Source organism: Hippopotamus amphibius, chromosome 12 (assembly GCF_030028045.1).
Source record: "Hippopotamus amphibius kiboko isolate mHipAmp2 chromosome 12, mHipAmp2.hap2, whole genome shotgun sequence".
NCBI lineage: Eukaryota > Metazoa > Chordata > Mammalia > Artiodactyla > Hippopotamidae > Hippopotamus > Hippopotamus amphibius.
The window spans coordinates 72,313,480-72,329,194 of record NC_080197.1 but is presented as its reverse complement, the minus strand read 5'-3'; the positions used below and the strand labels follow the sequence as shown (position 1 = coordinate 72,329,194).

The window sequence follows — 15,715 nt, the reverse complement described above, 5'->3', positions numbered from 1 at the left end:
AATGCTGGAGAGGGTGTGGAGAGAAGGGAACCCTCCTACACTGTTGGTGGGAATGTATGTAAATTGGTACAGCCAGTGTGGAGAAGAGTATGGGGCTTCCTTAATTTTATTTAATTTTTAAAAGTTTCAAGTTTGAAAAGATCTAAAAGACTTATTGGTTTAATATTTGTATGTATTTAATAAAATTATAGTTTAAAATTTAGTTCAACACTGGGTATTATCAACAGTTTATTAAATTTAAAAAAGAATCTGTTCATAACTTAATTTTTTAAAAAAACCAAAACTTTGTTATGGAGGACAAATTTTTCAATTGGTCTTCATTCCCTGCAAGGAAATTGTTATGATATGCTGTACATGGAATATAATTCAAATTCAAATTCAAAAATAATGCAATTACTATTGGTAGAATTTTCTTCTGGAAGTTTTCTTCAAGGAGAACACTCAGAGAATAGCCTTTGTGTCTTGGAATACTTCACATTTTATAAATTATAAGCTTTTACACAATCCTCTGCATGCAGATATATGTGTTTGGATTTAAGCAATTTTCTGTATAAGCTTTAAAACTTGAGCCATAGACTGCACAGGTTCCATTCTGCATTTCAACCAGTGTTAGTCTAGATTAGAGAGAAGGACACATTATATTCACAACTTAATGCAGAAACACAAAAGTGAAATAATATTTAAATATATGTACTGAAATAATATTTCAGGAGATTTTAAGACTATGTCTGGCCTTTCTTAGTTCATAGGTATGCAAAATATAGCCAACTCAGATAATAGTAAAAGTTACATTCTATTATACATAAACTATGTGCCACTATTTTTTATACATTAGAACTTAGTCAATTTAAAAAGTCTGGAATCTCTTCATTTATATATTTGAGTCAAAATGAAAGTTAAAAAAATTGACAAGTACTTAGAAATGAATTCAGAATTCAATTTAGAAGTCAGTATATGTCACATTTTGTGCAAAAATAATCTTCTTCAGATATATGCAATTTTACTTGGTAAAAATATAATAATAAATTATGAAATTCTCTAATATGTATATACAAACACACCTGTGTGTGTGTGTATTTAGGCATTTCATGTAGAGACAGTTATATCTGTATATCTATTTTGCCCTGGGATCTTAAGTATTTTATAGGTATATAATTAATGTAATAAATGGTGATTTGTTTTCTACTAGCAACCAGTGGAAAATTGAAGGCTGAGGGAAGAATATTGATGCTACATCAATGTGAAACTGACAAAATAAAAAAGTACCATGATAAAGAAGATGTGGCACATATATACAATGGAATATTAGCCATAAAAAGGAATGAAATGGAGCTATATGTAATGAGGTGGATAGACATAGAGTGTGTCATACAGACTCAAATAAGCCAGGCAAAGAAAAACAAATACTGTATGCTAACTCATATATATGGAATCTAAAAAAAAAAAAATATGGTACTGATGAACCAGTGACAGGGCAAGAATAAGGATGCAGATGCAGAATGGACTGGAGGACATGGGGTTGGGGGGGTGGGGGGGATAAAGGGAAGCTGGGATGAAGTGAGAGAGTAGCATAGACATATATACACTACCAACTGTAAAATAGATAGCTAGTGGTAAGTTGCTGTATAACAAAGGGAGATCAACTCGATGACGGGTAATGCCTTGAAGGACCAGGATGGGGAGGGTGGGGGGAAGTCATGGGAGGGAGAGAATATGGGGATATGTGTATAAATACAGCTGATTCACTTTGGTGTACCTCATAAGCTGGTGCAAGAGTGTAAAGCAATTATATTCCAATAAAGAGCTTTAAAAAAAAAAAGAAAAAAAAAGGGCAGAGATTGTCAGGTTGGATGAAAAAGTTAATCCAATGGTATTCTGTCTACAAAAGAGTCACTTTTAATATAAATATACATAGAGGTTAAAAAAAAAAGAATGCAAAAAAAAATGCCATACTAACACTAATCAATTGGAATGGAAATATTTATATTAGACAAAATAGAATTTCATAGCACAAAATATCATTAAGGAGACAGGACTCATTGCATAATGATAGAGTCATAAATTTATCAAAAGTATTCAACAATCCTAAACATTTTGCACTTAATAACAGAAATTCAAAATATATTAGGCAAAAATTGTTTGAAATGGAAATAGAATACATAAATCCATAATTATAAATCTAAGATTTCAATACCTCTCTCTCAATGATAGATAGAACAAACAGACAGAAAATCAGAAAGGATACAGAGAACTTTAATAACACTCTCAACCAACTTGACTTAATTGAAATTATAGAACACTCTACCCAAGAATGATGTAATATACATTCTGTTCAAGTGCCTATAGAACATTTCCAAAGAGAGACCATTGTCTGTCCATAAAACTAATCTCAAATTTAAAAGGATTTTGGTCATACTAGTATGTTCTGTGATCAAAATGGAACTAAATTAGAAATCAATAACAGGAAGATTCAGGAAAATTCCCAAATATTAGAAACTAAATAACACACTTCTGAATAATCAATAGATCAAACTATTTCAAAAGGGAATTTAAAAACTATTTTGAACTGAATGAGAATGAAAATACAATATCTCAAAATATGTGGGGACATTGCCAAATCACCTCAAATATTAATAGCATGAATGCTTCTATTAGAAAAAAAGAAAGATTTCAAATCAATATATTAGATTTTACCACAAGAGATTAGAAAAAGGAAAGTCCATCCTGAATAAGAAGATAGTAAATAAGAAATCAAAGTAGAAATAAATAGAAAATTGAAAAATAAATGGCAAATAAGCACAAAATAAAAGATGTTCAACATCATTAGCCATCAGAAAAATGAAAGTTAAAACCACAATGAGATACCATTATATACCTATTATAATTACTCAATTTTTTTAAGAGACTGACTATAAGAAGTATTGACCAGGATATAGAGCACCTAGAACTATCACACACTGCTAAAGGGAATGTAAAATTGCACAACCTTTTTGGATAATAGTTCGAGAGTTTCTTAAAAGTTATACATATACCTATCATATGATTCACCTTTTCTACTCCTAGATATTTATGTAAGAGAAAGGAATGCTTATGTTCATACAAAGACTTCTACACAAATGTTCATTGCAAGTAGTTTTATTTGTAATAGTCAACAACAGGGAACTACCCGAATATCCATCAACATAATGTTACTTATTATTACTGGTATTGGATGCTCTGCTCCACAATCTCCTAAATTTAGGCTCTGAGTTTTTTGCTGAACCTATCAGAATATGGGAATGTTCTGTTATTGTGTGATGGAAAAATGTGATAGTGTAGTGATCATAGGGATGGTGTAGGGACAAATCCACAAGTAGAGACTGATTGGTACAGAAACTTACTGGTTGGGTGAGAGAATGGAACCATCTTCCCACTGCCAGGAACCATTTGTGGGAATTTGTACTAGTCCCAGCCAGTGAAATGACTTCACCAATTTAAAGAAATCCTGTTTGAAACCACAAATAAAATCAGTGCTTAGAATTTCATAAGTACAAGGCCATAATCATTTAACCATTTTCCCCCATATTTGGGGACAATGTATTCTGTCCTCTGGCATGATTGCAATTTAAACACTAATACCCACAATTTCTGTTCTTTCTTATTTCTAATGCAGAAAGATTTGGGTTGAGTCTTAGTGCCTCTCTTGTGTTTCATGTTCATAGTCCAGTGAGTTACTTCATATGTTAGGACTAAATATAGAAAAGGGAATAAAAACAAATACTTGACCTGGTCCTCTCTGCTGTATATCTTCAGGAGACTGGAGTTTTGAGACATACAAGAAGCTTGGCTCTCATACCAGTCTTTGCTCTCATTAAAAAACTGGTAGCAGTTATTTCTATAACATATCCAGTTTTCAGGACATGGACCACAGTAGTTTTCTAGAAAGGTAGAATACATTATTAATTCTGGATGTCTGAACATTATAGCAGATTTTATCTAGACAGGTTAAATACCTTCTTTATTTCATCTCTAAAATTCCAGATAAGTAACTCATTATGACCTGCCCAATGACATATCTCTACACATTTAAATAGAGAGAGATGCCAAAGCCATGTCCTCTACTTTTTACAAGTACTTCCTTATTATACAAAAGTAAATAAATCTAGAGTGAATTATGGATTAGAATTAATCATTTTCTTATTCACTTTCTTGTTCATGCCATGGGATACATGGCTATACCCATGTACAGATGCATGCAATTTATGCTTCAAAATATTAGAAAACTTTCACTTACCTTTCAAAGAAATCGGAGCTTCTTGGTTGAATAATGCTATTAAAATAATCATAGTTATTGAAAGGGTTTGTATTGTTAATAACTGATAGTCTAAGCCAAACATAAACTCAAAATATATTCAATATTGCTAGTTTAAATTTCTGTTTCTGAACACTAATCAAAGTAATGCATTATAATTGTTAGATCAATGATGCTGCTATTTACTTCTCTGTTATCACTTACAATTTATGATCATGGCACTGCATATCATTACCATTACGATGAAACGAATCCCCATAGCTATAGCAATGGACCGGGCAAGGAAAAATGGAGATGCTGTCAAAGAAAAAAGAAGAGTGAGAAAGATGAGAAAAAGGATTAAAGTGTTTTTTATGAGGGGGAAGGCATGGTATCAGTGCTTTTCCATAATTATTTTTCTCAGAAAAGGTAAAATAAGTATTTTGTAAATTATTAAAAAATAATGGTATAAAAATGTAATATCTCCTCCTATTTCTTTCTTTAAGTTCCCTAGTCCTCCCTTAGAATAAATCACAGTTATCATTTAAAAAATTTAAAAATTTCCATGCAGATACAATAAGAAATACAGTTCCCATTAAAAAAAAAAAAGAAACTACACAAAATATTCTAGAAACATTAAGAAAATATCCTGGTGATTATTCCATATCATGTCTTATAAAGTTGTAAAATTTTTATAAGTAGCTGCTTGCACTATTGTCCTCTGGTATATCCACAAAATCTAATTATTGACAGATTTTTAATTTTTTCCAATGTATAGTTAAATTGTTTCTTATTTTTTGCTATTAGCTATAATGATATGAGTAACATTTCATATATATCTGTGGATATTTTTGAGTACCTTCCTAGGAAAAATTCCCAAAAGGTTAGTTGCTGAATCAAAGGACATATGTGTATTAAATTTTTGTGATGATCAAAAATTTTAGTCCAAAGAAGCTATACCAATTTACGTAGTACCAAAAGTGAATTTAAAAGCCTGTTTCCTCACACCTTCCTTTACACTAAATATTAATCACATTTTTAAATGTATAAATCTGATAAGCAGTATTATTTTCAAAACTTTAACTTTGTTTTTCCTGTTATGAATAAGATTAAATACCTTTTCCTGTGGTTAAATAATGCTTTTATTTTATTTCTCTGAGACTTCTCTTATTTGTATTAGATAGCTGGTTTATTTCTTACTTTTCAGGTTAGAAATGTTAGTTCACTTCATGGCATATATTTTGCAAATACACATCTCAGATGCCATTCCTGCTTTAACTTTACATATGATATTTTGCATTGCCAAATGGGTAATGGTTGAGGTGATTAAACTTTCCTTTATGGCTTATGCTTTTTCTGATGTGAATAAAAATGCTTTCATTATTCTGAGTTTATAAAATAAGTTATGCCCATGTTCCTTCATAATATTATATGGTTTCCTTTTGTACTTGGTTTACTTGGTTGGGTGTGTGTGTGTGTGTGTGTGTGTGTGTAATAAATGATGTAGGAACTCAAATTTATAAAAAAAAATTATTTTCCAAGTGGGCACTGAATTTTTCTAATATACTTGCTCAATAAATTAATTGTTCTCATTGATATAAAATACTACCTTTAGCATGTAGTACATTTCAATTTGTACCTGCATTTATTCCTATATTTTTTAGTCTGTCTTTCCATTTAAACTATATGTAAAATTTTCTAATATGCTTGAGTATTTGTTAGTGCCCACAATATAATATTACATTTCTTTTTCAGATGATTTTCCCTATCATTACACTTCATATGTGCCTTAAGAACTTTAAAATCAGCTTTTCAAGAACCTGTAACCTTAAAAATATGATACAAATGGTATTTTGATAGAATCACACTAAATGAATAAATATACAGAGATAATTTACATCTTTAAAATGTTATCTTTTATCCTTGAATAGTTTCTATATCTATTATGCATGTCCTTATTTAATGTTCATCAATACAACTTTAATACATTTATTTCTATGGTTTTCAATTTAAAAGTTTACTTCTGTATTTTTCTGATATTTGGTTTTATAATACAGCACTTTGATCATATTTTCCTTGTTTATGTAGTTAGTAAGGCAATTGATTTTTTATATCTTATTTTCAGTCAAGTTCTCTTCTTAGATATCCTTATAGTTTGTAATATTTTTCATGGTTTTGAAAAATATTTTAAATCACATATTTTTTCAAGTAATAGTAATTTTGCCTTTTAATTCTAAGTTTATGTCATTTACTTTTTTTTCCTTTTCTTATTTATTCATGTTGGCTAACACCAGCAAAACAATCAATATTACTCAACAGTAATAATAGTAAAAATTCTTCTGTTTTTCTAACTGCAATGAAAATGCTGCTACCACTTATCAATAAGTGTGATAGCTTTTGAAAAAAATATATCAAAGGCAGTACTTATATCTTAGAGACTTTTAAAATTAAGTTCTTTTTAATTAAGAATTCATATTGATTTTTATCTGAAACCTTTTCAACATTGTGCATATGATCATACAATCCTTCTCCTTTGATTATTACATACGGCACAGTTTCACTTCTGTAATTAATCATTGTAAAATGATGCTATTTGATCATTTATTTTTTACCATTTAATCGAGATCTATAGGTGAGAGTAGTCTGTTGTTTTTGCCTTTGTGTAAGCTATTTCCTGCTCTATTTTTCATGATATTCTGGCTTGGTAAAGGACAGAGAGAATATCTTCTTTACCACCCAGAAACATTTCTGTGATTAGCAATCAAGTCATCTCCTCCATACTGTTTAAGAACATACCTACAGGATATTTGATACCTCTTTTCTCTTCTGTTTTCATTTCTATTTACTCCTCCTTAAGGCTTGTTCACCAATCCCTTAGAAACTACTGTCTTCATTATTATGATTATTTCATCATTTTTAGGACACGAAAAGATCCTAAACATAACAGTTTCTGCTAAATTTTACTATATATTCCAGTAATATTGAGAGTTAATCTCATTTCTGCTTTCCTCATGAAGGTAAAATAAACTGAATGTTTATCACCAATTTAATTGGTTTCTAAGATTCACCTCAGTACACTGAGAGAAGACAATTGGGATATAGGACTTACAGTTTTCTCCACATTTGCTTGCGATTGGTGTACATGTTCTCTTTTGTTGTCGTGTAGGAGCACCATACTTTTCCAGTTTATGGGCGTAATTAGGAGATTCACTCATCTCTGGAAAAAAACAATTCAGGCCACTATATCATGGCCTTTCTGCCACTTGAGCCATAAATGTTTAAAATTTAAGTTGCCATTTTCATTCATATTCCTTTTAGAGTATAACATCAAGTTGCTTTTGTTTTGTATTACTTTGTTTTTATGACTTTTACACTTTACAATATAAATAAAATTATATTTATTCTATGGCAAGATATCTTTAGCAAGATTGTATGTACTATTAAAATAAGTTAATTCTTAATGTGTAATGATTCTATGGAATTTAGAGGTGGCCAAAGTCACACTGCTTATTCAGTATAATCCTATCACCTGTGAGTAATTTATAATACTTTTAGTTTAAGAAGCACTTTCAAATTTATGTCACTTGAGCTGAATATCATAGAAATCCACTAAGGTAAATATGGCATGTTTTATATCTGTATTTAACAGAAAAAGAAATCTAAGTCCACAGAAGTTGTGGATTATGCCAGATCTCAAAGCTAGAGACTGGTAAAAGTTTGATTAACATTCAATTCTAACTCCAAATCCTAAGGCTGTTAAAATTTTAGGCTGCCTCAAATTGTGAGATACATTCCTTTAGGAAATGAAATAAGAAGGGGAAAAAACTTTCAAGTTTTTGAAGCCAGGATTTAAAATATAACATGACCATAATAAAAAAGGAACATAAGTGCATCAGAGTAAATTACTTTTCTATGACTTATATGCTTGTATCAAATTCTGAGTATCTCAAAATTATATAGAAGACCAAATTACATTTATGTGGAAAGTGTGTACCTGTGCCATGATGGGCCCACTGATCTCGGACCAACCCCATCATAGAATTATGACTGCTTATCTATCCCACAGATGAATCCAAAGTCTTCATTTTTACAAAGGATTCCTGAATAAAATAAAAATGGAAATTTTTTCCTGTTTCCTCTCCTTGTGGTGAGTTGATATATTTAGATTAGAAAAGTGACAATACAGAAAAATTTCACTCATGCAGACATGAGAAAGGAAAGAATGGAAATGTGAATTCATATAAAGCCAAGTAAAATTAACTTTTAAATTTTCTCTTGCTATAAAATAAAAGGCAATTATTTCAAAATGTTAAAAAATGTAATGACTTTTTAATTCACCTACACTAAGATACTTAAAGATGTTTTTCACTGCTGATATCAAATGATGACACACAGTTTTGTATTTATAGTCATTTTATTTGGTGGTAATTTTATTTGGTGGTAATTGCTTTCCTTGCAAGGTAAATCTGGGTAGGATGTATGAATTTTTGTTGAATGGTTTTTCCTAGTATACTTTAATCAAGTTCTGTCTGTATCATTGTCATTTACACATAATCATCACCAACATCATTAACAAAACTAATCTCACATCTGTTTATATAGTAACATCTTAACATTGTATAGCAGAGCTCTCAGAAGAAAAAAAAAAGATGTTTAATAAATGTGCATAATGCTTAGATTTTAAAAAATAGAAGCTGTTTTATGTTTGATCATGATAGTTGGAAACAATGAAAATAATTTGTTTTATTTTGCAAGCAAGGTTGTGTGTCACAGAAGGTAAGTGCCCTGCACAAGAGCAGAAAACTCATAAGTGTGAAAATTGAAATTGAAATTCAGTTCTCTAGTCCCAAATGTAAAGATTCAGTCTTTTAGTTTTGTTGAGACAAGCCTCCATCTTATAGCAACATCATAACTTCTGTTTCTTCAATAAGTATATCCTACCTCCTATCATTAAATTAAGTGAAAATGAATATAGCTCAGGAATAAGCATTCCTTGCCTTCAGTAAGTCAACTCAAACACTTAAGAAACATTTAGAATTACCTTATAAGCGTAAATATTTTTAGAAACTTTCTTGAGGTTAAAACCTCAAGAGTTTCTTATTTCTTGAATAGTTGTTCGAAAAACACACACAAACACACACAGACACACACCTGATTAGAGAAGGAAGGTCTTGATTCTTGTGGATAAGAGCCTCCTGAAAAAAATCTGACATGATTTAGAATTGATACTAGCAAATATCCAGTCAATCTTGATCCCTGAAAAAGATACGACACGTGTTATTCTAATCTCATCTTTCTGTTGAAAAAGCACAGCACAAACCACAGTACTTCCGCCTCTCACTACACAGAAAATTTCCCTTTTTGGTGTAATAAATACTAGATACTAACATCATTTTATGACTTAAAAATAATGAATTCATTGATAAGAAATCACCAGAGGTTTAAGAAACAAATGGTGGGATAACAATCTCTTTTTGAATTTTTTTCAAAAGTGAAAAATTTATTATAAATTATGGTTGTAAGTACTGTGTGAAAAAAGTAAAGAAAAAGTTAAACTTCTTAATCATTTTGTGCATAGGCTTTTATAAGCTTGAGTGGAATTAAGTATGCTGTACCATATATGTAGAAACCACAGAGAGAGAGCTTTTACATATATGCTACATAGATACATGTGTAGGCATACATACCTAAACACACATATGTAATATGCATATATGTGTACATACATGACCCTTTAATAATGAAAATATGTGCATGTAAAATAAAAATTCTGTGATGAATCATCATATGCCTAAATAATTATCAACTTATGGCCAATATTATTTCATTTATGATGTATGTGAGTGTCTCAGATCTAGCTCTGCTCCTAAATAGGGCTCTTTTCTCCTTATTCCTTGTGGACACCACTCATTATATTACTCTCCTTTTATTGCTCAGAACGATAGCACCAAATCTCTTGCCAGAATAGTAACATAATCAACTAATGTCTTAATGTTCTTATTTTTAGCTATTTATACTTTCTGTTATATTAAGAAATGATGACAGCTTTTGCCTCCTTGTGCCCCAGCGCCGCCCTGACACCGCGCGGGTCGCCGGCACCATGAAGATCTGGACTTCGGAGCACGACTTTGAGTGAAGAAATTGGACAGCTCACCAAGCCGCCAACCAGCCACCCATGGGAAACTGTTACAACAGCTGCAATGCAGAAATACCCAAACCCTATGAACCCCAGTGTGGTTGGAGTTGATGTATTGGACAGACACATAGATCCCTCTGGAAAGTTGCACAGCCATAGACTTCTTAGCAGAGAGTGGGGACTGCCTTCCATTGTGAAATCTCTTATTGGTGCAGCAAGAACCAAAACATATGTGCAAGAACATTCTGTAGTGGATCCCGTAGAGAAGACAATGGAGCTTAAATCTACTAATATTTCATTTACAAATATGGTTTCAGTAGATGAGATACTTATATACAAACCACACCCTCAAGACCCAGAAAAAACTGTTTTGACTCAAGAAGCCATAATTACCGTGAAAGGAGTCAGTCTCGGCAGTTACCTCGAAGGACTGATGGCAAGTACGATATGGTCAAATGCTAATAAAGGCCGAGAAGCAATGGAGTGGGTCATACATAAGTTAAATGCTGAAATAGAGGCACTGACGGCTTCGGCAAGAGGGAGCATAAGGACACTGATGGCGGCAGCGGCATTTGTGGAGAAATGATAATGAAAGTTGATAAACAACACCCAGTTCCGCAGGTCTCTACAAGCTGGCAGTATATTTATTTGTTATTTAAAAAATACAACTATATTTTAGGTAGAATTTTTTTTTTTTTAATAAGCTGAAGAAAGACTGTGACTTGATCAAAACAAAGAGGTGCAGGGTTTCTAAATAAAAGGGATCAGCTAAAACTAGCGTTGTCTGAAATGACTATCTGATCTTGAGGATTCCCGTATTTATATGAAAATTTAACAATTTTTGAAAAGTACTTGGAAATTGGTATTGGCTGATTAAACCTCCTTAAGGTAGAATTTTAAAGCTTTCCACACACTGGAACTCTACCTGGCTTTGGACCAACCCCAGAACCAAGCAGAGCCATCTCTTACATGGGCACAGCTGCCCTGCTGAAATAAACCTGGAGAACTTGCATGAGGGAACTCACTTTTAAAGGAGAAATCGTAGAGTTTTAAAAAGACATTAATAATTTGCTCTGCTATAAACCGCCATTAAAAATCACAGTGTTTTACTTGGTACTAAACATTTTTGAAGTAAAAATTATCACGAAATAAATGACTCCAACAAAAACATATTTTATTGTGTTAAAGAGTACTGTATTGATTTGCCAAAGTTTTGTGGAGGTATTACCTTCCTTGGATTTGTACTTTATGACTTTGTATGCTGTATCGTGGGCTGGTTATGTTAACTGAAAAAATAAAGTCATTACTGGAATTTTGCAGCACTCTAAACTTAAAAAAAAAAAAGAAATGATGAAAGCCAAACTGTGACAGCCAAGAGTTTAAAGAGACTGAATGACTAAATGTAGCATGGTATCCTGGGTGGGATAATGTAACAGAAAAAGGATACTAGGTAAAAACTAAAGAAATATGAATAAAGTATAATATATCGATATCAGCTCATTCACTGTGAAAAATGCACCATGCTAATGTAAGCTGTTAATAATAAAAGAAATTGGACATGGGGTGTATGGGAACTCTCTGTACTATTTTTGCTATTTTTCTGTAAATTTAAGACTATTCTGAGATAAAATATTTATTTAAAAATAAGTATTGGTACTTCTTTATAATGTTATATTCTACAGAATAGTAATAATCATTATTTTTATTATTATTATAAATTAGATGGGGCAATTTGAAAAAGAAAACCAAAAGACCACTCTAAAGAGAAATAGCTTGAAAAGGATTCATTCATGTGAGCTCTCACTGAACACACGCTTATGAAAACAGAACTTCAACCAGTAAATCCACACTCTATTCAATCAATAAGAGATAATTATCAGGCAATGATTTTTAGTTAATAGAACAATTACATAGACACTGTAACTATTTATTATGCACAATATACATGAGATATATTTAACACAGGTAAAAGTCAACTCTGCAAAGTTTAATAAAGCTATAATAATTTTTATGAAATCAATGCATTATTTAAAATCTTCCTATGTGGATAACACAAAAGTCAAGTATTTTTACAGGAGAGAAATAATAAACTTTCAAGAAATAAATAATTATAACTTATAAAAAATGTTCTAAACTATAGAGGGAAAAAGGAATTGTTGCTATTTTTTTTCACTACAGCTAGAGTTACCGTGATGTCCAAATTAGGTGAGAATGTGTTAAATAGGAAAAGGAAAAAATCTTATTTGTGAAAATTGTTGCAAAATCCTAAAACATTACCACACCAAATCAAACAGTGTATAAAACTCTCTAGTGTACAGATGACGAAACTGAGTTTATTTCAGGGTTGTAATAATAATTTTCTTTTGAAAGAAAAATTGTTAAATGAAATTTGCTCCAAACAATAAATTAAAGAAATAGAAGAAGATGATTACATCAGGATGGAATGCATATTAGTTATAATTCAACAGCTTTTCATGATAAAAACAATCTTTAGCATAGATACCAGAATCTATATAAACATCATTCTTAACCTCAAGGTATTAGTAACTTTTTAGAAAATCATTAAGACAAAGTGATAATGATACCACTTCTTTTCAATGTAATTGAGGAGATTCTCCAGCACATTTAAGACCACCATAGAAAATTAAAAATCTTAAAAAAATTTTAGGGACTTACAAAAAATTTTAAGGACCTAAAAAAAAATTTTGCTGATGACATATTTATTCACATAGAACATAAAAAATAATTTAATGACCAGTTAATAGAAATAATATTAGTATAACTGAATGTAACATTAATTTGCAAATACTATTATATTAAAGTTAAAAAATGAACAGAAATAATTAACCACAATAGAAACACTGTAAGGTACCTATGAATGAATCTAACAGAAATAGACAAGATCTATACTGAACTTATTGTATAATTTTATAGAAATATTTTTAAAAACAACCAAATTTTGACAGGACCACTAGATCTAATAAAGATGTCAATTAATCCTAAAATATTTTAGAGATTCAATTCAATTCCAGTTAACATCCCAGGTTATGCTATGTTCATTAATGCAAAATCCAAGAGTAGACTTATCACTATTGAAGAAGAAAAAAAGGTGAGGGCCTTGTTCTATTATATATTAAGACCTTTGGTAAAGCTATGTTCATTACAACAAAGTGACATGAGAATGTAGACAAACCAGAGAAACTGAAAGATAAAAAATAAGGCAAGAAAAAGCTGTGTGCGTAGATGAAAAAATAGATGAGGTAGCACTGCAGATAAAGCAGGAAATGAGATACTATTAAATAATTACAGCTGTGAACTTTTTTATGCCAATATAAAAACACAAAGTTGAATCTCTATTGTATATACATCATATGCAGAAGAATTAGAAACTTAAATACAACCCTGGTGTGCATTAAAAAAAAAAGTAAATATATGAGAGTTGATATCAGTTTATAAGATTGATTCAGTATACATTTTATTTATTTTCATTTATTCAAAACTGAGATAAAATATAAAGTAAGATAATAAAACATCATAAAATTTTAAGGAAAAGTAAGATATCAAAGTCAGAATTCTTAAAAATATAATAAGGAAAGAAGGAAAGCAAATTTGGTGATATGTTTCAACTTGAACAATAAACAATTTTATTCAACATAGTTTTTTTAATGGCAACTATTTGCTAGGTGCTTTTCTAACCCTTGAAAATGTTAAACAACCTAGGCAAAATTTCTTGCCACTCTGGAGTTTACATTTTAGTGTAGGTGATAGAAAAATGGACAATAAAGTGTGAAACAAGTTCAAGAATAAACAAGATAAGTGAATATGAAACAAGTTGAAGGAAAAAAGAATAATAGTTTCTGAGTGTCTTAGACCGATATTCTTTTTGGCTAATCCACATTTTCCATTGACTACTTTACAGAGTAAAATTAGCTTTCTATATATGAAATGTAGGCTGACATTTACAACCACATTTTTAAAAAATATTTGGTTTATAAAAGGAAATGAATGTGGGCTTTTTATGGGGAAATCTAAATCACACTTACTTGAAGAGTTATTTTTTTATGTTAGTGGCTTTAGATTTAACTGATACTATGTGTCTCTTAAATAAAAGACCAAGAAAAAGAGGTAGCAATAACATCTGAGTATTATACTCATTTCATTTAGTTAAAAAAAAAAAAACAAAACCTTAGAGTCCTGTGGGAAAGTCACAAAAACATACCTGCAAGTACAGTTTCTGGAACTAGATAAAGGTGAGCACGGGAGTTATAGTGTCATATGTAAACCCCCCCTACATAAATTGATGCAGTGAGCAAAGGATTCTGTTTTTATTTATTTATTTATTTATTATTTTTTTGAGGTACACCAAGTTCAATCATCTGTATTTATACACATATTCCCGTATTCCCTCCCTCCCTCGACTCCCCCCAACATTTTTTTGAAGGTGGGGGGGCAAGGGTTTGAGGTGTGATTGACATATTGAATTAGTTTCAAATGTATAACATAATGATTTGATATTTGTATATATTGCAAAATAATCACCATAAACATCTAGTTAACATCTGTCTTTAAGGATTCTTAAAGAATGTATTCAGAGGCAGGATGGTGATTTTAAAAAATTAAAAGGCAGGGGAGAGGTTAAAAATGTACTTGTACCAAGAGATGGTATGTACAAAGAAATTCCAAAATCTTTCTCAATGCTAAGCTTATATTCACCTTGCATCTGCTATCATGGACCATTTATCAAGGCTGTGCTGAACAGTAGTGATGTTTTGATGATGTGAAATTGCAGAAGGACGTGACATTGCTTTCAGAAAACATAACTTCTAATAAATGAAATAAAACCAACAAAATGAATTTATGCAGAAAGTAATTTGACTACAAAAATACATGTATAGGTTTCATAAGGACATGTTTATTTGACTTAAAACTACTGGAGATAGAAATTTACAATGCTTTGTAAATAGCCTGTGTTCAAGTCATCTGAGAATAACCACCACCACCTCAACAAACTATCCAGAAACTAAATTTAAGTGAGAATAACCACCGCAGCCTAATCAACAGCCCTTCTTGGCCGGTAAGGTACAGGCTGGCTAATATGACCGAGCCTGTATTAAGCATTTCCTGTGTACCATAGGGGAGGAGGTGGTGAGACCCAATGCAATTTTGTGGTGAGAAACGGTCCTCTGGGCAGGATGCTCACTTCAAGCTGTGACACTAAAAGTAGATGTGGTCAGGGTTGTTTACTGGACAGTTGCCCAGAAATGCAGGGTATGATGTATGGCTATGACCAAGTGAAAGTTTTGTAGTCT

The 15,715-nt window shown here is 31.1% G+C and overlaps 2 protein-coding genes across 2 annotated transcripts; one reads left to right on the top strand and one right to left on the bottom strand.

The window, feature by feature from the left end:
* Positions 1 to 316: 316 nt before the first annotated feature.
* On the bottom strand, positions 317 to 9,497 carry KLRK1 (killer cell lectin like receptor K1). Its single transcript, XM_057702933.1, has 7 exons — positions 9,422 to 9,497; positions 7,380 to 7,487; positions 4,496 to 4,588; positions 4,274 to 4,309; positions 3,766 to 3,917; positions 3,381 to 3,484; positions 317 to 614 (listed from the first exon to the last, which is right to left on the bottom strand). Exons 2-7 carry the CDS (start codon positions 7,483 to 7,485, stop codon positions 497 to 499), a joined length of 609 nt encoding a protein of 202 aa, XP_057558916.1. The 5' UTR covers positions 7,486 to 7,487; positions 9,422 to 9,497; the 3' UTR covers positions 317 to 496.
* A 948-nt stretch (positions 9,498 to 10,445) lies between these two features.
* LOC130833286 (PRELI domain containing protein 3B-like) lies at positions 10,446 to 11,577 on the top strand. Its single transcript, XM_057702756.1, has one exon. It carries the CDS (start codon positions 10,471 to 10,473, stop codon positions 10,990 to 10,992), a length of 522 nt encoding a protein of 173 aa, XP_057558739.1. The 5' UTR covers positions 10,446 to 10,470; the 3' UTR covers positions 10,993 to 11,577.
* The last annotated feature ends 4,138 nt before the right edge of the window (positions 11,578 to 15,715 follow it).